The sequence below is a fragment of the Rhinolophus hipposideros genome (assembly GCF_964194185.1).
Source record: "Rhinolophus hipposideros genome assembly, chromosome: 9".
Taxonomy (NCBI): domain Eukaryota; kingdom Metazoa; phylum Chordata; class Mammalia; order Chiroptera; family Rhinolophidae; genus Rhinolophus; species Rhinolophus hipposideros.
In genome coordinates this window covers 9,785,463-9,811,405 of record NC_138055.1, presented here as the reverse complement: position 1 = coordinate 9,811,405, position 25,943 = coordinate 9,785,463, and the positions used below count along the sequence as shown (strand labels likewise).

Below are 25,943 nucleotides of genomic sequence, written 5' to 3'. Positions count from 1 at the left end.
TTTTCCCATGGGGTTCATACGGGAAAACCATGGGCACCAGCCTCTCTCACTGGTATAGGTTCCTCTCTCGTAGAACCTGAAAATTCTTGCTTTTGAGCAGGGCTCTGTATGTTTAAAATACTTAAAAATATACTATCCAGCATTTTTTATGTGCCTGGAGGAGGATGGGAAATTTCAACTTGTATTCACCCTGCCACCTTAATTTATCTCTGTATTCCAACTGCCTTGTTCAAAATATGGTTGTTGGTTGAGAATGTCTCTCCCTTTTTCTCCTTTCTGTCCTCTCCTCTGTCTTTCTCTAGCTCTGGCCCTGACTCCCAAAGAGTCCATAAGGCGTCTTGGTTTCAGAAGAGCCCTTGGCCCTGGCCTGGATGGATGACGAGTGGGGCATCTTCCTGGCTCGGGGCTGCAGGGCTAGGCCTAGAGCACGTTCTCTTCTGGGGACTCTGCTTCACCCTGAACTCTATATGGGGCAGAAGGTCCCTTGGGGCAGCTGGGAGGAGCAGAGACCAGGCTCAGAGGAAGGAATGCCAGTTGATGGGCATTCTTGGAGCCAGACAGCCCTCGGGATCCTGAGGATGTCTCCTGTCCCCAGTCCTTTAGTCTGGGAAGTGACAAAGGGACTGCAGTGGGAGGCCCTGCTCCAGGTTCCACCCAGGTGGCTCTGTCCTCACAGATACCTGTCCCAGTCCTGTGATTTCCTAAGATAGCATGGGTTTGGGGCAGAGGCAGTCAGAAGGGCCCATTCTGTGATTCATGGACCCCAAGGCATGGCTGCATTCTCATCTGTCTTTCTGCTTTGTGTCTGTAATGCACAAGTGGGTGCGAATGTGAGTGTATGAGTGTGTGAATGTGACCAGCTGGGGTTACTGGCTGCGGCTGTAGACGTCTCAGAGAGCTCCCTTCAGAATCCAGTAGCCATACATGTCAGAGCAGCCACAGAATCACCAACTGGAAGCTTCCATTCACTCCCTGAATATGGATGGAGTACTGGCAATGAGCCACACACTGTGCTAGCCGGGAAGGCAGTCGTTAAACATATAAATACGCAGACAAAGACGAATGACAGTACTTCCAAATGCTCTGAAGTAGAAGCACAGGGATGGAGGAGAGAATATCATAGGGTCAGGGCGGGCCTCGCTAAAGAAGTGACTTCCCAGTCAAGCCCTAAAGGAGGCAGGAGAGAGCATCCCAGCAGAGGAACAGCGTGCCCGAAGGCCCTGAGGAGCAGACAGCTTGGAACACCCTAGAAATGGCATGGAGGCCAGTGTGGGAAGGAGAGAGCCTGGGAGAGGGGCCTGGGGACGCTAGTTGTTCCTTTAGAGCTTTGCAGGGAGGCAGGCAGAGCTAGAAGTTTGGACTTTCTCCTAGGTGCAGGGTGAGTAGTTGAAGAGTTTCAGCAGGGCCAAGTGTGGTTAGGTTTGTAACGTGCAGCTCACTCTGTCTGGCAGCCCGGTAGAGAGGAAAGCATAACGTAGAGCTCCAGAGGAAGGGGAAGATGGAAGCAAAAACAAACCTTCACACTCTAATAGGAGGAGCCTGTGAGCAGTCACTCTGTTGGGGGAACCAGGGAGGCTTCTTGGAGGAGGTGGCATTTGAGCTGGGCTCCAGGGATAGCAGGCTTGGTAGAGGCCAGCACTCCAGGCCTAGGAATCCCTTGGGCAAAGTCCCACTGACGGTGTTCGTGTTGGGTTTGATGAGCCTGAGGACGAGGTGTGACTCCTCAAGGTCACAAGGCAGACCCCTTGGTGGCTGAGCCAGCACTTGGGACCCTGTCTCTGACGGAGTGGAGCTCTCTGATGCCCAACTGAGGCCTGGCACCAAGAATTGTCATCGAGGAAGTCCCCAAAGCCTCCAAATCAGTGGACTCTTGCAAACCCAGTGTCTGAGGGTAGGCACTTACTTCCCCAATTGCAGTGCAGCTGGGAGACGGTTGGGAGGAAGTGCAGAGCACCAGCTAAATCTAGAGAACCTAGAGGAGGGGCCTCTTCTACAGTTGAGAAAAGCAGGGGTGGGGCCTCCCCAAAGGCCGCTTTTGAGGCTCCTGGGACCACAGCCCAGACGTAGGGTGGCTGGAGGGAAGTGAGAGGAGAACTCAGCTTGGGCCAGTTGGGTGAGACCCTCCGTCATTCACTCCCCTGGAACACTGATAACCATGGCCGTGGCCCAGCAACTGCGGGCTGAGAGGTGAGTGCATGGGTGCAGCCCTTCTTGGGCCTTCTCGCTGTTCCCAGCAGTTCTTGGGGGATGGAGGTAGGCCCTCCTGCAGCCCCTTATCAATGTCAAAAGTTGAGAGGCGGGAGTTGAGTCAGAGACCAAATACTCAGAAATGCAGACTCTTAGAACTGTTTTAAGGAAACTATGTTCCGGTTCACCTCCCTCAGGCACAGATGAAGACATGAGGCTCAGAGAGTGGGAGTGACTTTCCCAGAGTCATACAGGAGTGGGTGGCAGAGTCTGGACAGGAACTCAGATGGTCTGGGTCCCAGGCTGGGTTCACTTCTCTGCATTGTGGTTAGTAATGGCCTTTCATCTTCTGTTCAACCATAATCACAGAACCTGGCTTGTTCTCCCTCTTTATTTAGGGGTTGGCTCAAATGTCACCTCCTCCGAAAAGCCTTCCCTGGTTGCCCCCTCATTTCTCTATGACCTCCTTTTTCTGTATAGTCCTTATATTACTGGCATCATATTCTAGACTCATTTATTTGTTTTCTTCATCACTGGCTCACCATTAGAAGAAAGTCTGATGAGCGTACTGTATTTGTCTCTTTTGATCATGCTGTATCCCTAGGATGTAGAACAATGCTGGTACAGACTAAGTCCTCAGTAAATGCTGCTGACTGAATGAATGAGGGAGGATTTTTGAGCTGGAAAATGTCCTTAGATCCTTCTAGTCCAATCCTGTCATCATGCAGGTGAGAAAACTGAGGCCCAAGGAAGATAATGTACTTTCTCGGGACAGAGGGAGTGAGTAGCAAGGCAGGGGCTTGGAGTAGTGCCTCGCTAGGACCTAGCCTCATCTCTAGCAGCATTTTCTGAATGTTTCCTCAGTAGCTGGGCCTGTGCTCTAAGCTGTGGGGACCCTGAGGACACAAGACTTGCTTCCTGCCTTCTGGAATTGGAACAGCAGGTGACAGCAGAAAAAGCGTGTGCTAAGTGTGTGTAGGTGACTCAGAGGATCATGGGAGATGGGTCAGGCTGGTTTGGGCTGAAGTGGGCAACAGAGGGCCCACGGCGGAATTGGGCTAGAAATGGAACTTCTAGCCCAATCTGGGATTTCCAAAGTTTGGATGTCAGGAGGAAGGCTTGTCAGTGGCCGTGTGGATTGAGGGGCTGCAGAAGCCAGCGCGTACAGGGCAGGTCAAGAACAGCCACAGAGGGTGGTGCTGGAGGCCTGGGTGGAGGTGGTCCCATCAGATTCCAGCCCCTCATCCCCGCAAGTTCTCTGGGCCTGACACGTGAACTCGAACATTCAGGAAACAGCTGCTGTCGGAGGCTTGTGGCACTTCCTATTTCCCGGGGTACGTGGATCCGAGAGATGACACCAGGAGCGGGCCAGCAGGACTCCATGCTGCCTCCCTCCCTCCCACTGCCTGTCCCTTATCAGCCCCCACTGCCTCCCAAAGGAGGATGGCTGCCTCTTCCAGCCCTTCATGGGGCCGTAAATCCAGTCCTGGGGTCACTGGCCTTCCCTGTGCCTCAGAGGCCTTATTTGAAAGTGGGCCTTACGCGTGTTCTGCTTGAGGCCAAGGACCCAGTGGGAAGGCCACAGAGTCCCCACAGCAGGCCTTTCTAAGACCCAAGCTGCCTAAAGATGGAAAAGACTGTGTTTGGTTCCAACAAACATGTTTTGAGCACCTACTGTGTGCAGGAGCCACAAAACCTGAACTAGCTGACACCCAAGTGTCTTTCCCACCTTCGGTCTCCCTTGTGTAGGCTCTCAAGTGGACTTTTCGTGAACAACAGGCGTGTGTGTGAGCCTTGAGCATTCGTGCCTGAGGGGCCCATGAGTTGACTTCAGTTCTGAGGGGTCCTGGCTGAGGTCTCTAGGAGACCTGAGGAGCGGCTATTCTAGGGGGACATCCAGTCGGGGTTGCTGTACCCCTGCCCCCACCCCAGTGCAGCACCTTCCTGGATTGGCTGCACGGACAGCCAGGTCACTCCCACGCTGCCCACCAGAGGACTTGCTAAAACACAGACACAGGGAGTAGCCCTTATTGAGCAGCTGCTGTGTGACCAGTGCTGTTCTGGGCACCGGGGACGCAGAGTGGGCAAGGTCCCTGCTCTTGTGAGGGTTCTCGGGCTGTGCTGGTTCCACTGGGACTTTACCCTCCCGGGATGTACATACTCCTTTGGTCCCCATTTTACAGAGGAGGCAGGAGCCAGAGCTCAGAGAAGAGTGTTCCCAAGGTCCCTTCTGGCAACGGCAGAGTGGGGGTTCATATCGTCATCTTCCTCCTGTGCCCGCCCGACAACCCCTCCTTGCCACCCCCAGCCCAGGGCAAGGCACAAGGGCCCTTCGTGCTGTCTTGCTAGCTTCATCTCACATTACCTTCTCCTTCTCTTTCTGTGCTCCAGCCACACTCAGACACCCCACCGCCACCCCACAGTTCCTAGAACCTGCCCCTCTTGCTTGGCTAGGGCCTCTGGCACTCACTGTTTCCCTTGCCTGTCATCCTGTGGCCGGCTCCTCGTGGCTTCTCCCGGCTGACCCAGTGCTGCTGCTTCTGGGAAGCCCTCCCTGACCACCCTCGGTCTGAGCGAGCCTGGCCGTCGTATAAGCACAACATCCCTGCTTTTCTCTCTGATGAACATCACCCCCATCTTAGCAGGGCCAAGCTCTCTTGCCTGTTGCATACTGCTTCTCGGAGGGAGAATAGTAACGGCCAGACTCCTGCTGCAGCTCCAAACACCTTGTGCTTTCCTTCATAGCATCTATCACCATTGAAATTATATAATTCTTTGTTTAGTGACCACTCACCATGAGACCCAGGCAGGCATAGACCATGTCCTGATGTGCTCAGAACAAGTGTCTGAGCTACTGTGTGTGCTAACAACAGTTTGCTATTATTAGTTCAGATGGGGGAAACGAAGGCTAGGATTTATCTAAGTTCATGCTTCAAACTAGGAGCAGCCCTCCCTCTCGACTTACGTGGGCAAGTTTTTTAACCTGTCTGTGCCTCAGTTTCCTTGTCTGTAACAAGGTGACCCTGTCTTAGAAGAGAACCTGGTGTACAGTGAGCGCTCAGGAAACAGTTAGCTGTAGCTATAATTACCCAACCTGCCCGGCTCCCTGTGCAAAGCCACTTCTACCCCTCTGGTTCCTTCCTGCCCCACCCCCATCACATTACAGATGAAATACCTATGAAATGTGCAGCCTCAGGGGAGAAAGTGAAGGAGGAAGCGTCTCCCAAGGGTGTCACCATAGAGGCATTCGTGGAAAGTGAGTGCGGAGGTTGCCAGTGGCCACTAAGTTGTGCTGGGAGTGGTGGGGATTTCCTCTGCCTGCCCACAGCCACCCTGAGTCACCTCCCGATGGCAGCCTCCTGCATCCCGAGGTAGCCTGAGATCCCAAGCAGTGCGGGTCACGTGAGGACCAGCAGGGGCTGGGACTAGGAGTGTAGACTTTGAAACAGCTTTCTCCTGAGGCCCTGGCCAGCTCTGAGGCCTCTGATGTGGCAACCGCTGCCCCTTCCCCCCACCTCACTGCCTGTTTCCCAATTGCTACAACCATAGAATCGTAATTGCTTCTTGTTTCCTTAACTGTTCACAAATGGCTAGACTCAGTGACCTCTTCGTTCTTCTTGGTTGTGTGTCTTCTCTTCCTCCATCTGCCCCTCTCAGCCCTGTCCTCCGCTCACGGCTCCTCTCTGGGTGTCTTAACCACAAGTCATAGACAGACAGTTCTTACCTCTCCCACCTATGCCCCCCTCCCCTTAGCTCCAGAGCCACACACCAGCTCTTCCTGGACCTCCACTTAGGTGAGCAAGAGGCCTCTCAAATTAGCGTGCCTGAAGCTGCTCCCATCCTGGTCAGAATATGGGTGACATGCGGATGTCACTCTTGCACTGCCTTTTCTTTCACCTCCACACCAAACAGTCCCCAATCCCTGCTGGTCATAACTCAAGAACGACTGGCAAATTGGTAGTGTGTCCACTGGAAATGCCTAAGGCTGCAGGGAACAGAAGACCTGACAGTGGCTTAAACTAACAGGGTGTTTTTCTTGTTTGTTTGTTCGTTTTCATATAACAAGTGCAGAGGTTCACAGCCGATTCTGCAGCTCAGACGTTCCTTTGGTTTTCCTCATGGTTTTGCCTCAAGGATGCAATGTGACTGTTGCAGGTCCAGATGTCACATGTGCTTTCAGGGCAGGCAGACGGGGGAAGGGGAGGAGACCGCGCTGGCCTTGTCCATCCCTCCGGATCAGGAATGCACTGGTTCTGGATGGATATTGCTAGACGATACCATGGCTGTTGCCGGATGGTCCCATCTCCCGACGCCTGCACTCGGGAGGTCTGGCCTGGGTCCGGGCCTGGCTTGCAAAAGGGTGTTGAATGAGAAATGCCGAATGCACCTGGGTTCACTTTGCTCACACCCCGTGGGCCCACCGGACACACCAGGATGATGACCAGGCTCTTTTCCTCCGGCCTCCCGCAGCGACTTTGAACAGCTTCCCGACGACATTGCCATCTCAGCCAACATCGCCGACATCGAGGAGAAGAGGGGCTTCAGCAGCCACTTTGTAAGAGAGACCCCTGAACCTTCACCCTCTGACTCTGAAACTCTAACGATCTGACCTCTGAACCTTTACCTCTCTCATCTCGTCACTTCTATCCCAGTGGTTCTCAGCAGGGTGATGTTGCTCTCCAGGGGACATCTGGCAGTTCATATCTCGAGGCATTTTTCATTATTACAACTTGGGGTGGGGCTGCTACTGGCATCTAGTGAGTGGAGCCCAGGGAAGCTCCCCAATACCCTACAGCAAAGAATTATCTGGGCCCAAATGTCATATCGACGCTGAGCCACCCTGCTCCGACCTTAGGACCTCTGAACCTCCCTCCCCCACTGTTACCCCGGGCTCCTGAGGCCCTACCCCCGGCCTCTGTCTTCCCTAGGTTTTCGTCATTGAAGTGAAGACGAAAGGGGGATCCAAGTACCTCATCTACCGCCGCTACCGCCAGTTCCATGCCTTGCAGAGCAAGCTGGAGGAGCGGTATGGGCCAGAGAGCAAGACCAGCCCCTTCACCTGCATCCTACCCACCCTCCCAGGTAGGCCGGCTGCTCCCGGTCCTGCTGCCCTCTGGGCCTCCTTCCCCCGGTCGGAGCTGCGTCCATCGGCTATCCTGCTAGGTGGACACTATCCGGTTATTCTGGTTTCGCCCACAGTAAACCCATTCATTGAGTCCACGGCCCCTCCCTAGCATCACAGGCTGCCACCTCTAGCTCTCTGGCCTCATAGCCCTTGACCTGCTGTGCTCCAATGACCTTCACGGCTTTAGCCATCCACCAGGGACAGAGGCCATGGGTTGGAGCATGTGAGCACCGGCCTCTACCCGCCGAGTCAGGCGCTCTGTGTCTCCCTAGCCGAACACACAGACTCATTTTCCAGCACTCCTTCCGGCCCTTCCATAAGAACTGCCCTCTCCCCTTGCAGTCCCAGCTTCCGCCAATCCCTGCGGCTCCCCCTCTTTCTCTGCTCCGCTGAGATGCTGTGGGCGTCACCCCTTTGCTTTTGGACAGTCCCTTCACCCCTTGCCTCCTGGCCTTCCTCCTCAACTCGGTCCTCACTTGCATCTTGGACGGGCCCAAAGCTCTGACTTCTCCGCACCTGCCCTCCTGAGCCCTGCAGCAGAAGTCCCCACCCGTGTGGTCTCCGAGTGACCTCCACGCCCTGCAGGCAACACAGGAGCACCCTTCCCCCAAACAACAGCAGCAGTTCCTGCCCTTTCCTTCTTCAAGATCAAACCCCATCTCCACCAGCTCTTACTTTGTCTCAGCAAACGCCCATGGTTTCTTCGCTTCCTGCCGCACGAGGAACTGAAGCTGTTCCCTGGGGGCTCCTGGCTTTTCTTTTTCTCCTTTGAAGCTGGTTCTGCTTACATCTGCCCCTTCCCCTTCTCTGGGCTGCAGGGGAAGCGGGGGTCTCTCCTGCTCTCAGCTGACTTCTCTCCTTTGGTGCTTTCCCCTGACAGCTAGTCCAGCGTGACTCCTATGCTCACCTCCTCCAGTATGTCTTGACTCTGCCAAGATTCTACAGTCTCAGCTCTTCCGTCTTTAAACAAACATGTGCCATCAGTAAGCACTCTTGCAACAAGCCTCCTTGAGCCCCAAGAACCCTCAAAAACCTCCTTTTCTACCTTTTACAATAAATCTTCCCTCGCCGTCTCACCTTCTCACTCCCACCAGCTGCTCACCCCACAGGCTTGGTTTCAGCTCTCACTGCTCCCCTGAATTCCCCGTGGGATGGCGGCCCGTGACCTGTGACCTCTGACTTCCACGGCCACATCTCCGGCCTCGTCTTCATTGTCCTGCTTCCTCCTCCAGGAAACTCTCTCCAACCTTCCATGGAGCCAGCATCTCCCAGTTTCCTTCCTACCTCACCGGCTGCTCCTCCAGTGTTTTCTTACAGAAGCCGCCTCTGCTGCTTCTTGGAAGGTGGCACTCTCTGTACCTTTGCCTTCTTACTCCCAACACCCCTACCCTCACCCCCAGGCAATCTGAGCCCTTGCCAGTGACTTTAATTGTCCTTTTCTGGCTACTAACTCTCAAATGTCGTCTCTACCCCAGACCTCAGATGATACCCTCCTGCCACTTGCCAGACACCAGGCCTGCCTGCCTCGTGGGCAGTGACAGCCAGACACGGCTCACATTCTCTCAGGGTGGGTGGTTCCACTGGCGCTCCTGCCTCTGGGTCCTGGAGAGGCCATTTTTCTCTGCTCAGCCATTGTCTGTTTCTCTCCCCCCAAACACTGGGGCCTTGCTTGAGCAATAATTCATTCATCCACTCAACAACTATTTATTGATTTGGGCAACATTGTAGACCCATGGCTCTTAATGTTAGCAGCGTATGGAAGTCACTTGAGATTTAAAGAACTCCAATCAATGCCTAAGTCCCACGTCTAGAAATTCTGTTTTTGTTGCTCTGGAGTGAGTACCACACAATATTTTTAATTCGCCTCGGGTGACTTGAATATGCAGCTGGGATAAGGACCTAGGTGATGGGGATACAGCTGTGAGTGAAGCAGAGATCTGGTTCCCTTAGAGCTAAGAATCGTGTGTGTGCGTGCATGCGTATGTGGTAGATAATCAATACATAAACAATTAAAACGAGAAAAACATCAGCTCTCAATAGTGCAACTCACAGAATGCCAGTTGGATGGGATGGTCCACAGTGGCCACTTCAGTGCCGTGGAAAGGTGAGGGGGAAGAGCCCCGAGGGGAAGACCGCAGAGACCATGTTCTTGGCTGGGCCCCCAGGACAGTTCTTTGCCTCTCCTCAGCCAAAGTCTACATGGGTGTGAAACAGGAGATCGCCGAGATGCGGATACCTGCCCTCAATGCCTACATGAAGGTAACAGCAGGGCCGTGCCACCCTGGCACCTGGGAGGGCACAGGGTATTGGGAGGGAGGGGATAGTGTAGGTACCATCTCTGGGCACGGCTTTGGGAACTGGGGCTGGTTCTCCTGCTCCAATTGCCTGCAACTTCAGTCCTTGAAGGCCTGGCCTAGGGAGAGAAACAGGATGTGTCTCAGGGTTCCGAAGGGTGTGGAAGAGGTGGTGCAGGAGCCGTGAAGATACAAGGAGCCATGCTTTGAATGGACAAATCTAATACCTGTGCTGGGCATTCTGATACAGAGGCGAATGGGATCTGGTGCCTGCCCCCGAGGTACCCACTGCCCAGTGGAATATGGTCAGCTGGGTCGTGAAGTCACAAAGAGGCTTGGCCTATAGAACGGGGGCGTGATGTACAGGGCACCAGCTCTCTCACATAGCCCCTTTGTGCAAACTAGAGAAAGGGCCCCTTGCCAGGGCACAGGCTGGATGTCAGTTGCATTCATGAGCCATGGCTGGGTGCCCTTGTATATTCCCCAACCTATAAATTGTCTGCATCCCTAGGAGATGGGAGCACAGAGGTAGGAGCATCTTAAAGACAGAGACTAGGCTGGCCAGGAAAGGCCTCCCACCAAACAGAGCTATGCAAGAAAGGGACACTGTTCCTCATGAGGTAGTGAGCACCCCATCACTAGAGATGTGCAAACCATGGCTTGATGGCAACTTCAGGAAACTGGAGGAGGAAGCCCTCCTCTTAGCGCAGAGGCGTCCGCACAGCCATGAGGGCTCCCCTTCCTCTTCTACTTTCACTGCTAAAGAACACTGAGCTAGGAGTCTCTCCATTTTTGCTCTGATGTTAACTGTTTGGGTGACGTGGGGCGAGTTTTCCATGCTCTCTGGTTCTTGGTTCTCTTATGAAATGGGGCAGTGCCTCCAGCTCTCTGGTCTCACAGGAGTGACGCTGGGATCGATTGAGAAAAGGACAGGAAAGTGCTTTGTAAACTGCGAACCTGCTTCCAGAATTTGAGATCGTGATTCCTAGTGGAGATGGCCAGCCTGCCCTCTTTGGCGGCTGAGGGGAGCCTGGGCTCTGAGCCAAATGAGAGAGGAAGGGAAGCCCTGTGAGCTCCAGCACTGGCCGTGTCTCTCCTCAAGGGGGTGCGGTGATAGCTGCTCCTTCAGGGTGGCTGGAAGTTCCACCCTTCTCTCCACGGTCTGGAAGAGTAGAGTACTCTGGTGGGAGGAAGAGACTGCAGAGCTGGGACCCTTCATCCTACACTTGGTCTTAGTAACCAGCAGCCTAGAGGGTCCCATCTCTGCCTATCTGTGTCCAATTTGATTCCTTGAAGCCCAGAGGTCAACCAGTGCAGGAATCTCTGCTATGGCAAACCCAATCTGTGCTTGCACACCTACAGAGATGAGGAGCTCACTACCACTCTCCCCTGCCCCCGTCTGCTTGTCCCGTGGTTGGATAGCTATTAGAAAAGCTTGAGTCCTAATAATTTCCACCCACTGGCCTTACCTCTGTCCTCATGAAGAATATGGGTCATGTGATAACACCCACCTGGAACTACTCGGTATGCATTTGGTGGATAAATGAATAGGTTTATTTAATTCCCTCAATAATTTACGAGTTAGATACTATTATCCCAAATTGAAAATGAGGAAAGGAGGCACAGAGAGGTAGAGTCTCAGTGTCACAGAGCAGTTAGGTGGGAGGAATGGGATTCGAACTCACATCTCTGAGACTAGGGTTGTGCTCTTACCCACTGTGCTATGTAGTAATGAAAATAACAGCCACAATGGTAATATCTAACTTTGATGGGCCGCTTGCTAGGTGCCCGGTGCTCTTCTAAGTGTTGTGCATATACTCACTTATTTAATCCTTCCACAGTCCCACGAGGGAGATACTATTACCATCCCCATATTACTAATGAACATCCAGAGGCACGCTGGTCCAAGGTTGCCCAGCTGGTGGATAGTGGAGCTGGGACTCGATACCGGGCACAGCCTGGCTCAGTGTCTGTGCCCTTAGACCCAACTCTGGGCTGCCTGCCAGTCTGCCCTATGGCAGCCATGTCTTTCTTAGGCTTTGGGTTCCCAGTGCCTCTGGGATGGAGTCCCCAGCCCCTCCATCCTGCTGCCTCTGTGGGATTCTCCAGGGGGTCTGGGTTCTGGGTGCCTGTAGGACTACAGCACCCAGAGCCAACCACGGGGTTCCTGGCGGCCTGTGCAGTATGTGGTTGAGGGGTGGGGACCTGGGCCGTGTGTGGCTTGGGGGTGACCTTGCCAGTTTCTGGGTGCTCACAGCCTCAGGGTCTTTGCATCGTGGTAGCATAACCAGCCTCAGATCGAGGGAGACTCCCAACCCCACCACTTCCTGGCTCTGCCAACTGGACCAGGCCCTTTCCCTTTCCGAGCCTCAGTTTCCCTAACGGTGATACGAGATAAAGTATCAGGAAGTGTTTGTTAGGTCATACTATCACCAACTGTTGTTAATTTGGATTATTTGGGGAATCCGCCTGCCCCCCCACACAGTTGTCTCATTTTGAGCTAAGGAATGGGCCTTGATGGCAGATGGCTCTGCATGCCTCAGCTTTGTCACTTGCTAGGCTGTGTGGCCTTGGGCAGGTCTCCTCACGTCTCTGACTCTAACCTTCAGGTGACCAGGAATGGAGGGAGGTCACACGGTGTGGCATTCAGTGCACTGCCTGGACAGTCACCACCATGTCACCACCATGTCACGTTACCTGGCATTGCCTTTATTGTTGTGTCTGGAGGCCTTTTGGTCTTTTCTAAATGCCCTCTTCTCACGTCAGCCCCCTCCTCACCTTGAACCCAGGAACAAAGCTTGTGAAATGTTACCTCAGCCTGAAAATGTAAAAATAGATCCTGTTTCTGTTACCGGGCAGAGAACCGACTGGTAGAAGGGTCCAGTGTGGGGGTGGAGGAGCAGCCGCTGGGCTGGGCTGTCCAGACCTTTCTGCTGACCACCCCACCCTGTCCTGCCCTCTCGCCCAAACTCAGAGCCTGCTCAGCCTGCCCATCTGGGTGCTGATGGACGAGGATGTCCGGATCTTCTTCTACCAGTCGCCCTACGACTCAGAGCAGGTGCCCCAGGCGCTGCGCCGGCTCCGCCCACGCACCCGGAAAGTGTAAGCCACCGGTCCCTGCACTGGGACGGTCAGGGCCCCAGGCCTCTTCCCCCTAACCAGGCACTCTGTCCCCGTCTTCCCTGGAGGAAGGGAAGGAACGGAGATCAGTTCTATTCCTGAGCTCTCCAGGATGTTCAGCTTATTAGAGGAACTTGGAAAATTAAGCGCAGGGCTGGAGGGACAGAAAGTGGGCGCGTTTTGATGTGTGTGGCAGTAAGGACCCGAGGACAGGGGCTGGGCCATTGATGGGGAAAGTTTGGTGCCACAGCAACCACTGGGGATGGCCCAAGGACCCTGGGTGGCTGGACAGAGTGGGGAGCCCGGAGAGGAAGGAGGAGCTGTGTCATCTGCAAACACTCTGAGCATTTCCAGGCTGTGGGGAGCCTTGTCTCTGGTTGGATTTAGTTCCCTGGGGCCAACTTTGGCCCCACGCTGACCTCCAGGGAGGCTGCCGCTGGCTTCCTTATTCCAAAGAGCCCACCACTCCCTTCCAGCCCCCTCCTAAGCAGGAAATGATCCTTGAAAATCCAAGCCACTGAAATAGTGCTGGGTTTCCAAAGGCAAGGGTGCTACTTCTGTTCCACGACAGTGCTCCCGAGTCCTCAGTCCCCAGCCCAGCTCCTCCCTCTTTCCTGCAGCCGGTGTCTCTGAGTGTCCTCCTGTGCACCCATGCAGGCCAAGGCTGAATTCCAGCTATGCCACACAGCAGCCCTGGGCCCTGGAGCAGGGCATATCCCTTCTCCAAACCTGCCTCCTCGGCTGAAACATTAGAATAATAACACGACTTCACAGGTTGGGTGTGGGGAGTAGAAGAAAACAAATGTGAAATGTTTGGCAAGTTACGGCACGAAACTGATGTGTCCTTTTTACCTCCTTTCTTGGCCCCTGTTTCCTGGTGTACAAAGGGGGTACAGTCTCCCCTTCAGGGGCAGTGAGAACTGGGGGTGGGGGGGCAGTGTGGTGGCCCATGGGAGCACTGTAGCTGCATTTTAAACATCTGCTCCCCCCCCATACCTTTCCTGCCTCTGGTGAGGGTCTCCTCTGGTGCAGAAGCAGGGAGCTGGCCTCTACCTGAGAGAACCCCAAGGGCTGACAGCCTCTTCTCTCTCCACAGCAAGAGCGAGTCCCCACGAGGTGACGGCTTAGACCGCATGGCAGCTCCACGAGCAGAGGTACCCCGCGGGCCCGGCCCCCACACCCCACCTCTCGGCAACAACCTTGCTCCACCCTCAGCCTCTGAGCCTCTCCTGCTGGGCATCCACTTGTGCCTAGGATGGGGTTGGGTGCTGGGGGAAGCAGGGCCATAGCCTCAGCCTTGGACACTGTGGACCCCAGCCCAGCTGAAAGGAGGGGACGCTACACACACACAGAGGCAGAAGAGTATTGTGCATTCATCATTCATTCACCAAGTTTTCCGGGACCATCTGGGCCTGCCCCGCTGGGGGACTAAAGCCTCAGTGATGAGTCAGACAAGTCCCTGTCTTCAAGGAACTCACAACTCCCTGAGGACACACACATAAAATCGTGCATTTCAGAACCAGTGTGCTCAGTGCCTGGGGGCTTATGGGAGTGCTGGAGCCCACACTAAGGCCTGGGGGGCTGGGGAAGGTGCTGGATCCAGGGAGACAGGCTCCTGTCTCCATGTTCCTCACACCAGGTCTGAAAGGAGCACCCACTCTGGGGTCAGGAAGACCTGGGTTCTAATCCTAGCTCCTCCACTAACGAGGGGAGTGGTTTCAGACAAGTCCCTCATCCTCCCTGAACCCCGGCCCCTTCACCTGTTAAATGGGACACCTAAATATGTCAGCACATAGTAGGAACTCAGTGAATGCTTCCTCCCTGCTCCTCACTCCGGTCTTCTCCCCAGGCGCTGTTTGACTTCACTGGGAACAGCAAACTGGAGCTGAATTTCAAAGCTGGAGATGTGATCTTCCTTCTCAGTCGGATTAACAAGGACTGGCTGGAGGTGAGGGTGGAGATGAGGGTGGAGGTGAAGGTGGAGGTGAGAGTGGAGATGAACACTGAGGTGACAATGCAGATGAGATTTGGTGCTTTGAGTCCGGTGGGGGCATCAGAGAATAAGGAGGGTCCGGGAAGGTCCCAGGGAGGAGATGCAGTCTGAGGATAGTTCTGAAGACCTGGGCAGGTGGGTAGGAGGAGCCTGAGCGCACACAGCCACTGGGGAGACAGGTGTGTGGCTGGACAGAAGATTCTGGAACCCACACTTGCCTGTAGTTCTGACCCCAAGAAACAGTTCCTTCAGGCAAGTCAGTTAACTGAGTTTAATTTCTTGGACTATCACAGGGTTTTTCAGCCTCGGCACGACTGACATTTGGGACCAGATAGTTCTTTGTTGTGAGGCTGCCCTGTGCATTGCAGGGTCTTTCGCTGCATCCTTGGTTTCTCCCAGCAGGTAGACGCCAGTGGCACCCTTCTAGTTGCAACAATCAAATCTTCAGACATTTGGCCCTGGGGGCAAATCACCCCCAGTTGAAATGCACTGGTCTGTACCCTGGGATAACATTACTGACCTTGCAGGCAGCAAGAAAAGATAACTGTGAAAGGCTTGAGCTCTAGAGTCAGCCTGTCTGGTGTCACGTCCTAGCTCTGTTTTACACTATCTTTGTGACCTTGGGAAACTTGCTCAACCATGTGGTTTCCTTTTCTGTAAATTGAGGCAACGCTGGCAATTTCTTCATAGGGTTCCTGAAAGGGTTAAAGGAGGTGTAGCTGTTCAGGGCTTGGCCCATAGAAAGCCTGGGTGCATGCGTGGTGTCTGGCCAGTGCCCGGGCTGTTGAGAGAGTTAAATGAGACTCTGGAGCCAGAGCCTGTCGTGGTCATTGCTTTGTCCCCACCTGCAGCCAGCGTGGCTATGCAAGAGCTCGCAATGACTCGTTGAGCGGAGATGGGAGGTCACAGAGTGGGCCTGGCCTCATGCCTGCCTTTTGGGTTCGGTCCTATTGTTCTTAATCAAGATTCCCTTCTCTTGGAGCTCCTGGGAGGCAGTGTCTGAAGGAGGTTGTAGGACAGGTCCCAGGGGGGCCATTGAGGGTGGGGGAGGGTTCCTGGCGTCCAGAGCTGGAGAGGAGCCAGGCCCACCAGTCCTGCTGACCCGGCAGTTTTGATTTCACCCCAGTCCTGGAGCTCTGTCTTAGGTATTCATCAGCTCTGACAGCTGCCTGAGGGGTATCGCTGGGTCATTCTCCAGAAATAGGAAATGTTTGTTGCCTTCCTGTTTTCTGGAAAGTTCTTTGTGTTAGTATGCTGGCCAACTTCTGGCCTCAGATTGAGGGGAGGGTCAGGGGAGTACAACTTTGAGCCTTACTTTATATGTCTGTAAAATGGGACATAAATGATAATGTCTTCCATAGGGTTGTGAAGACTAAGAATGTAGGGGCAAAGTACAGGCCGTGGCTGAGTTTTGGCCTGAAGTTTAGGACAGAGGCCTGGGCTGCAGAGAGAGATTTCTGGCTGTTTGGCCTAAAGCAGGTGCTTTTATCTGTGTTATCTGTGGAATGAACGAATGAGTGGGAACTGCCCTTCCCTCCCCCTCCCCAGTTCTATTTTCCTTTTTAATACCTACTGCCATCTCACTCACCATGAAGTTCACCTATTTACCTGCACATTGTCACTCTCCATTATAGTAGAAGTTCCATGAGAGAGCGCGAGGACGTTCATCTATTCTGAGTGGCCAGGGCCGGCCACGTAGCCACTCATGAAGTCTTTGAATGACTCCACGATGGAGTGAATGAATGAAAGATCATAGCAGACCAGATAAATTCAGATCTTCACTTATTCTAAAACAGAAATCTTTTGGGGATGAACAACTTGGTGACTTCGGTCATTTTTTCTCCTCCCTCTACGTGAGGGGACCCAGACCTTGTCTGCCTTTCCCCATCATTATATGGGGGCTGGAGGCCCTGAGATGTGGCCCTCACACAGACAGAGCAGCCCCCTTTTTCCTCCTCAGGGCACAGTTCGGGGAGCCACCGGCATCTTCCCACTGTCCTTCGTGAAGATCCTCAAGGACTTCCCCGAAGAAGATGACCCCACCAACTGGCTGCGCTGCTATTACTATGAGGATACCATCAGCACCATCAAGTTTGTGTCCTGATGGAGGGACCTGTCCGCCGACCTTGCCCAGCCCCACTCCCAGCCTCCATACCACATTCTGGGTTCTGAGACTTAAATCGGATCTCATGTGCCACCCCCATACACACACACTTAAAAATCTGCGGTGGCCCCCACTGTCCTCCAGATAAGCCTCCAGATAAGTGCCATAACAAGAGATCAAGGTCCACTGTGGCTTAGCCAGCCTCATTCCCATGTCCCCCTTCTGGCCTGACGCCTCCTCACCAATGCCTCTTGTCCCCTTAGGGACATCGCAGTGGAGGAAGACCTCAGTAGCACTCCAATGTTCAAGGACCTGCTGGAGCTCATGAGGTGAGGGGTTGGGATGGGAGGGCAGGAGGTGAGTGGGTCACATACCCTGGAGAAGAGATCCGGTGGAGAAATATAATGCATGAAGGTACTATCTGCATCTAGTTTGCCTTCTTGTTTTACCCACAGCTCAGCCCTACAGGGTGGCTATTAGCTCCCTATGTTGGGTGGGGGGAGAGGAGGGCTGCAGAGAGGTGAAGGGGCTTGGATGAGGTCACAGTTTGTGAGTGTGGATTTGTAGCTGGAGCTAACATCTCTTTGGGTAAAAACGGACATGGATTCCCCACCATCAGGGATTTACCATCTCTCAAGATCCAGTTTAGTTATAGACAATTATTTTACAGACTGGAAATAGCATTGTTACCTTCCTGACTATGAAAGTAATAGCTATTTATTATGAAAAAAACAAGAATGTCAGAAATCCCGGAAAGGTATAAAGAAGTGAAATCACCTCATAACTTTACTCCTCTCATTATTTGATGTACCTTCAGATTTCCTCAGTGCACACGCCCACCCCACCCCCACATAACTATTACTTTAATTGGCCACATGGAGTCATTCTGGGCTTGCACCGTAATTAACATGGTTGTCCCCTTTTGTTGGTTATTTAAGTTAACCTAACATTTTTACTACTATAAGTAATGCTGTGATTTACATGTTTGGTGACTTGCCTGATTATTTCTTTAAGATGATTTTCTAGAAGTGGAATTTGAGGATCAAAGTGTTTGCAAGTCTGTTAGGCTTCTGAGCCATTTTGTCAAATTAGTCATGGAAAGGTTGGATCACATTTTTTGTTGTTGTTGGGGTTTTTTTTTGCCAGCCAGGTAGAAGAGTACCAACCTACTTACACCCCACATTGGACAGTGCCAGTCCTTAGAGAATTCTCAATAGCTGCTCACAGGTCTTTCAGGGACTTTATTCTGCTCAGCCCCGTGCACTCCTCTTTCCAGGACAGTTCTTACGTGTTCATTACATTTACACACAAGACATTTTAGGCTGTGCCACTAATTTAGTATGAAAACCTCCCGCTGCCCGCTGTAGGTCTCCATTTCTCCATCTGCACAGTGGTAGGTTGGATCAGTCAGGTGATAAGGCCTGTGTCAAGCTCTGACCTCTTCTGATTTTTAGGTCCAGACCCTAAAACTCTCTCTGCCCCACTCCCTCCCCCCATGCATAGGCTTAAGGCTTCTGGAAGTTTCATTCACCCTGAACTTTCCCACTTAGGCGGGAGTTCCAGAGGGAGGACATTGCCCTAAATTTCCGGGATGCTGATGGTGACCTGGTTCGACTGCTCTCGGATGAGGATGTGCAGCTCATGGTGAGACAGGCCCAAGCTCTCCCCTCCCAGAAGCGCCTCTTCCCCTGGAAGCTGCACATCACCCAGAAGGACGACTACAAGCTCTACAACACAGTCCCCTGAGCCACTGATGTCCCTGGGGCAGTGAAGGGACACCTGAAAAAACATCCATTAAGAAAAATCAAACAGACCTTGCAACGTCTGTTTACAAAAAATCGAATTGCTTGGCTTCTAACATGTTACTTGACCAAATACACCAAGGAGCTCTGCTGCCACAAAACGAATAGACCCTAGATAGGACACACTCTTCAAAGAATCATAAGACTCACAAGAAGTAGTGGGGTTCTCCAATGACCCTCCCACACCCCACACCATGATCAGAGCTGGGGCCAGAATCCATTTGTCCCCACTTTGGGGTGGTTCTGGAATGCAAAGGCAGTGCTGCTGTCAAAATGCTGAGCCCTGGGGAGGCCATGAGGTGGGGGATCTGGACCAGGGGCTCCAATGTTTAGTCAAAACCCTGAGGGTGAGGGGTGAGGTGGCTCTGGGAAAGTGGCATTCCTGGGTCCAAGCAGAAAAGTAAGTGTCCCCTTTAGAGTATCATGTCCCCAGTTTTGGATGATGTGAGTCACTCAGATTAAGATGAAGCAAAGGGCTCGTTGTCAAAGGTGACCAAATCTCTGTGAGTGAGAATAGGCAGCTACAACAAACAATAGCTTTAGAGCCCCAAGGATTGTTGTGTGTGTGTGTGTGTGTGTGTGTGTGTGTGTAAATCAATTGAAACAGAAAACTCGGTGGATAAGTTAGATAGTATATTACACACAGGTGAAGAGAAAACTAGTGAATTGGAAGATAAAACCAAAGAAATACCCAAAATATAACACAGGCAAGTAGTTGGAGAATATGAAAATGAAGTTAAGAGACATGAACAATAGAATGAGAGTTCTTTTAAAATTAAAAATCTCAGAAAAATAAAATATAGAGAACTGAAAAGAAGCAACATTGAAATAGATGGCAGATGCCGTATTTCAAAAGTGGTGAAAAACTTATATCTATGGATACAAGAAGCATACCAGGGTAAGAAGGACAAATGAAAAGTGGGGCACAACTGGCTACAACAACCACAAAACACCAAAGTCAAAGAGAAAATCTTCAAAGCAGTCAGAGAGTTAAGATCCCTACAAAATAACAATGGTAAGAATGGTAAGCAGATTTCTCAACAGCACCCATGGAAGCCAAAGTCAATATAATTATAGCTTCAATTTTTGAGACAAAATAACTTGCAGTCAAGAATTATATACTCAGTAAAATCATCTTTCATTCGTGATAGTGAAATGAAGACATCTAAAGATAAAAACTGAGAATTTGCCGCCAATGTACCTGAACTAAAAGTATCTTTAAAGTACATTCTTCAAGAAAGAGGAAAATGGTCCTTGAGGGATAGTCTCAGATGCAAGAACAAATGATAAACCAAGACGATGGTAAGCATTGTGGTGGGTTTGCACTGTGTTGACTTAGCTAAGCTGGAACTAGATTTCCGAGAACTTCCTTTCCTGTGTGGATTCACATTAGCATGGGTGCTTAGAGACATTTTATAAGTTTTAGAAGGCAAATGTGAAGCAGCCACCACCTTTTCAGTTCAGGTAAGACGCTATCCCAGCTCATGCACATGGTTGCTTGTCTGCTGGTTCACATTCTGAAACTTCAGAACACAAAAATTAAAGAGAAGGCCTTCAGAGAAATCAGATAAAGTTTACATCATCACAAAAGAACAACACTTATATTGATAAGCAGACTTCTCAGTAACACCCTCGATATCAGGTCCCAGCTCCTGTGGATTGTACTTCTCCTAGGCCAGGTGTGTGTTTAGCGCCATGACAAAGAGCATCAGTTTCTTCTGCAGGCCACCGTCATTGGAGTCTCGGAGGTGGTGAGGGACTGACTGCTTAGTCTGTCATTGTGGTTCCAGCTCATACCTGCAGCTCCAGTTGGCCTGTGCTTCTCTCACTTCACATGCATTTCTATTTGTGACTGCCTGCAACGGCATCCTGTAAATGGTTTCACCCGCTCCCACAATTGAGGAAAATTGAACCCTCACAGCAAATTTGTTGTTATATGTTTCCTAGTGATTCTGCTTCTCTGAGGGAACCCTGCCTGATACACATACATATGTATTCAAACAAACATTCCAAATATAAAGCAATTATAGTGTCTAATTTGTCGGGTTAAAAAAGAACAGAACTAAAATACTGCATAATAAGAGTATTGCACTGGGAGAGGTGGAATTAAAGTATTCCAAGCTGCTGATGCGATTCATAAGCAGAATTAAAAATTGTTAACTGTTAGACTTTGCCAAATTAAATGAGCATGGTACATTTTCAATGTAAATCATTCAAAGACTAGAAACAGAACATATGTGTTTCCCAATACATAGATCAAAATGGATAAGAAAAAAGGAAATCAAAAAGAGGCAAGAGAGAAGAAAAAAAACAAGTAGGATTCAAAAGGCTAGCTGGTAGCAATAAGTCTGGATATAGTAATAATTTTGATACTGTAATTATATGTGGACTCAATGCACCAATTACAAGATTGTCGGGTTCCATTAAAAAAACAAGTCCATGTAAGTGTCATACACATGAAAGACACATAAAATCTAAAGACATAGAAACATTGAAAGTAAAGGCATAGAAAAATATTCCTGGCAACTACTAAGCCAAGGACAGCTTGGTGGGGGAGGGGGAAAGTCTACACAGACTCCAAGTCGATTTTTATGTAAACTTGGCACCAAAACACATTTAGGGGCAATTCCTGACCCTGAACTAAACAGTTATGCTTACCAGCCACACTTGCCTCTCTGTTCTATATTTTGTTGCTTTGGGAGAACGATTTTTGACTTTATGTACAACCAAACAAAATGTCAACATTGGAGGTGAAAAGGCTTCAGTTGATAATGAACCTGCTGAGAATTGCCTCTGTGGATTTGCTATGATATTATCTGATGAAAACTTTGATGTCATCAGTTGACAGGAGGAGTGAAACTGCTCTGCAGAACGGCTGATGAAGGACCCCCCCCGCCCCGCCCCGGTTGGTCCCACCCTGTTGACTGTTCTTGGTGTGCCAAAAGCTGCAGGTACACACAGGATACATGTGCCATCTTTAAAGGGTGTATGCAATTTCCTGTCCATTGTTATGCAAACAAGATGCGTGAATAACCAAAGAAATGTTTTCTGACCCATTAATAACCACTTTCTATTACTGGTACAAACTTATCGCAGGCACTCAGGGTGGAGAAAAAATTGTAAGATGTTATTATCATTCCTGGAAAACTGCTATGCACACCTCCTTCCGGAACTTTCTGTGAAAAACACTGTTTCAGCTTTTCTTTCTCCTCAGTGAGATATGTGTATTAAAGCCTGTATACAAAGAATTTTAGAGCAAGGGTACACACTTTTTTCAGACTGTGCATTTGCTACTATCAGAGAGCCTACGACTCCATGACTCTCCGAAAGAGTTCAGTCTTAAGAATGTCATTTACACTGTTGCCATTGTTTGGAATGATGCTGATAAATCAACCTTCACAAATGCTAGGCACAGACTCTGTCTACAGTGAATGTTTGAAAAATGAACCTGTCCACGGGGCTTTGAAGAATGTTTTGTGACTGATGAAAAGATGATAATATAAAACTTCATTCTTGCACAAAAAGTTTATTAGCTGAAAGTATAAATAAGTTAGAGGAGCTGATATCAAGGACATGTTGAACTCCCTGATTCATCTATTGTTCATTCTTTGCATGACGGGAAAGTGCTGAAGTGGTTGTTAAATACAGGTAAGAGTTGACTGGGAATCATGATAACAGTTATGACATAATGAACACAGAGGAAAACATTCTCATTGATAAAATGGTGACTATTTGTGATCAGTTAATTAATGGCCTCGGACAATTTGCAATTAATAGTGACTGGAAGGTAATGGCAAATTACCTAATTAGAAATAGACTTTGTAAGTAGTAATCTAAGTTAATGGGATACACCCCTGGAAGAGCTCATGAAAAAAAGAATCAATTGCAATGCTGCTTCTTCATTTGAGAACCCTGTTCCTGACCCATCATCCAACATAAAAACTGTGGCATTCTCGAATTAAGATAATTCAAGGAGGGTTTGATTTAATAAAGGAACTACTTATGAAGATGAAGGCGTGTAGGAAAACAACAAAGTATAATTCAATATCCCAGAGACAGGACTATGGACCAGTTACATTCCTGGGTCCATAGGAATAAAGGGAGGAAGTGTTTATAAAATCTGGAAGGGGACAGTTGTATAGAGAGGGCCACCTAAAGAGGACCAGTGACCTTTGCTTGATGGACATAGTTGACCCAAAGTAACCCTGCAAGGAGAGAACTAGAGAAATAAATATCCCATCCTCCTCCTCCTTCGTCCCTCTGACTCCCTAGGGAGAGAGAGGTTTTCCCATTGCCAGACTTAATCAGAAGCCAGAGACTGGTCTGCTATAATCCACCCAGGTGAGCTTCCTAGGGCAGAGAGCAGAGAGGAGAAGAATGTAGAGTAGTTAGAATGGGCAAATGAAGACATCTGGCACAATCCACCCCTTTTGCCCCTCACCATCCAGTTTTGTCCTTCATCCAAATGAAAATTCCATGTTCCTTAAACAGAGAACATGAGAAGTATAATCAGCTACAATATCGTTGTAAGGCAATATCAACCCAGACATACTCATAACTAAAACCTAAAATGTTAGCTGCCACGGGTATTCTTCCTATAAAATAACGGGAGGGACGATGGTTAAAATAATATACACACGTCTGTTACAGTCCCTGGATTGCCAGCTGTTCACAGGTCCTATTGGTAGTTCAAACTATTTTCTCCCACTGCTCATTTCATGTTCTTGTACTCTCTGCCAGCATGTTGGCCAAATAGGGGTCCTTATTTGGTAAGATAACCCAAGACTTCATTCTTATGGGATCTGAATTCTTGGAAGTCTTATCTTGATTGGGTCGCCTAAGTATTCCATTGACTAGGACTAGTGGGTCAGGAAATAGTAAGAGGCACCCACATGACTCACTGTAGTTCCAGACACTGCCTCCTTTGTGCAGCAACAATTTAATCTCCCCCTTCCCTGACCTTCTGGTAACCAGCATCAACAGTCCCCTGAGTACAGTGTCTCCTTTCTCTGCCTGCTGGCTCAGTGGCACAAGGAGCCCAAAATGGTTGCAACTTTTATAAGTGTGACTGTGGGGACAGAGCCAGGAGCGCAGTTTCCAGGCTCTCTCCCTCACGTGGAAAGGTGCCGGCTCAGGTAGTAAATGGCCATCAACTGTGATTGGATGGCCATCAGCTGAGGCTAGTTGGCCGTCAGCTGTAACCAGTGAGCCATTGGCCTCTAATATAACTGCTGAGGCTACGCTAGCAGAAAATGGGGGCTAGCAAGAAGATGGTGGCTGAGCTAGCAAGCGCGGATTGCAGCTAGCAAGTGAGGTTGGTTGGCAGAGAGAAGTGGACAGCGGGTTGCAGATAGTGTGGCTCCTGCTTCCTGTTTCTCCAACCCAGCCGCCAGTGAGACTATAGTGGTATGACTCCCCTACCTATGGCGCCGTGGGTGTTCCTGTTTGGCCTCACCATGTCCTGCGTTCTTATGGGGGGAGCGGGAGCTGAGATCCCGCATGACACCCTGGATGACAGTGACTTTGCCATACCCCACAAGTTTTGATTGTCATTCAATCGTAAATGTTCTTTAAATTCAATTATGATTATATACATTGAACTATCAGTTACTTAGAAGTGTGTTTTAAAATTTCTAAATGTGTGAGGATTAAAAAAACCCATTTTTTACCAGAGGGTAAGGGGGGTGGGGGGTGGGTGATGAGGGTAAAGGGGGATCAAATATATGGTGATGGAAGGAGAACTGACTCTGGGTGGTGAACACACAATGGGACTTATAGATGATGTAATACAGAATTGTACACCGGAAATCTATGTAATTTTACTAACAATTGTTACCCCAATAATTTTTTTAAAAACCACACATTTTTTTTTTTTAATTAAACTTATTGGGGTGACAATTGTTAGTAAATTTACATAAATTTCAGGTGTACCATTCTGTATTACATCATCTATAAATCCCATTGTGTGTTCACCACCCAGAGTCAGTTCTCCTTCCATCACCATATATTTCATCCCCCTTACCCTCATCACCCACCCCCCACCCCCTTACCCTCTGGTAACCACTAAATTATTGTCTGTGTCTATGAGTTTTTCTTTCTCATTTGTTTGTCTTGTTCTTTTGTTGTTTTTGGTTTATATACCACATATCAGTGAAATCATAGGGTTCTCTGCATTGTCTGTCTGACTTATTTCGCTTAGCATTATACTCTCAAGATCCATCCGTGTTGTCACAAATGCTCCTATATCATCTTTCCTTAACGCCGAATAGTATTCCATTGTGTATATGTACCACAACTTCTTTATCCATTCATCTATCGAAGGACATTTTGGTTGTTTCCATGTCTTGGCCACTGTAAAAAAAGCTGCAATGAACATTGGAGTACACGTGTCTCTATAGAGAAATGCTTTCAGATTTTTTGGGTAGATACCCAGGAGAGCGATTGCTGGGTCATATGGTAATTCTATTTGTAATTTTTTGAGGAACCTCCACACTGCCTTCCATAGCGGCTGCACCAGTCTGCATTCCCACCAACAGTGTATGAGAGTTCCTTTTTCTCTACAGCCTCTCCAACACTTGTTACTATTAGTCTTGTTGATGAAAGCCATTCTGACTGGGGTGAGATGATATCTCATTGTGGTTTTCATTTGCATTTCTCTGATGATTAGCGATGTTGAGCATTTTTTCATATGTCTATTTGCCATTTGTATGTCCTCTTTGGAGAAATGTCTCTTCAGGTCCTCTGTCCTTTTTTCAGTTGGGTTGTTTGTTTTTTTGTTGTTGAGTTTCATGAGTTCCTTGTATATTTTGGATATTAGCCCCTTATCAGAGGCACTGTTTGCAAAAATCTTCTCCCATTCAGTTGGTTGCCTCATTATTTTGTCAATAGTTTCTTTTGCTGTGCAGAAGCTTTTCAGTTTCATATAATCCCATTCGTTTATTTTAGTTTTTACTTCCATTGCCTTTGGAGTCAGATTCATAAAATGCTCTTTGAACCCAAGGTCCATAAGTTTAGTACCTATGTTTTCTTCTATGCAGTTTATTGTGTCAGGTCTTATGCTTAAGTCTTTGATCCATTTTGAATTAATTTTGGTACATGGTGACAGATAGCAGTCCAGTTTCATTCTTTTGCACGTAGCTATCCAATTCTGCCAGCACCATTTATTGAAGAGGCTGTTAAAAACCACACATTTTAATTGTCAAATATAACAATACACAAAGTGCATAAAAAGAAAAATAGATGGAAATTAATAGGTTAAGCTTCCAATAGCAGAAGTAAAGAAAAAAGGAACACTAGAATTACCTCAAGCAGAGTAGGA

General features: G+C 49.7%; 1 protein-coding gene across 2 annotated transcripts; it reads left to right on the top strand.

Annotated features, from left to right (window-relative positions):
• Positions 1–1,948: 1,948 nt before the first annotated feature.
• Positions 1,949–22,512, top strand: NCF4 (neutrophil cytosolic factor 4). Of its 2 annotated transcripts, XR_013994108.1 has the most exons (11): positions 1,949–2,187; positions 6,658–6,742; positions 7,116–7,269; positions 9,501–9,571; positions 12,581–12,708; positions 13,823–13,880; positions 14,576–14,674; positions 16,680–16,810; positions 17,087–17,152; positions 18,374–19,927; positions 21,467–22,512. XR_013994108.1 is itself a non-coding variant. In XM_081061550.1 (10 exons), the coding sequence occupies exons 1-10, from the start codon at positions 2,156–2,158 to the stop codon at positions 18,567–18,569; spliced, it is 1,020 nt and encodes a 339-aa protein (XP_080917676.1). In that variant the 5' UTR covers positions 1,949–2,155; the 3' UTR covers positions 18,570–20,886. The 2 variants fall into 2 exon arrangements, 1 of the variants encoding a protein (XP_080917676.1); XM_081061550.1 differs by lacking the exon at positions 21,467–22,512 and having other exon boundaries at positions 18,374–20,886.
• Positions 22,513–25,943: the final 3,431 nt, after the last annotated feature.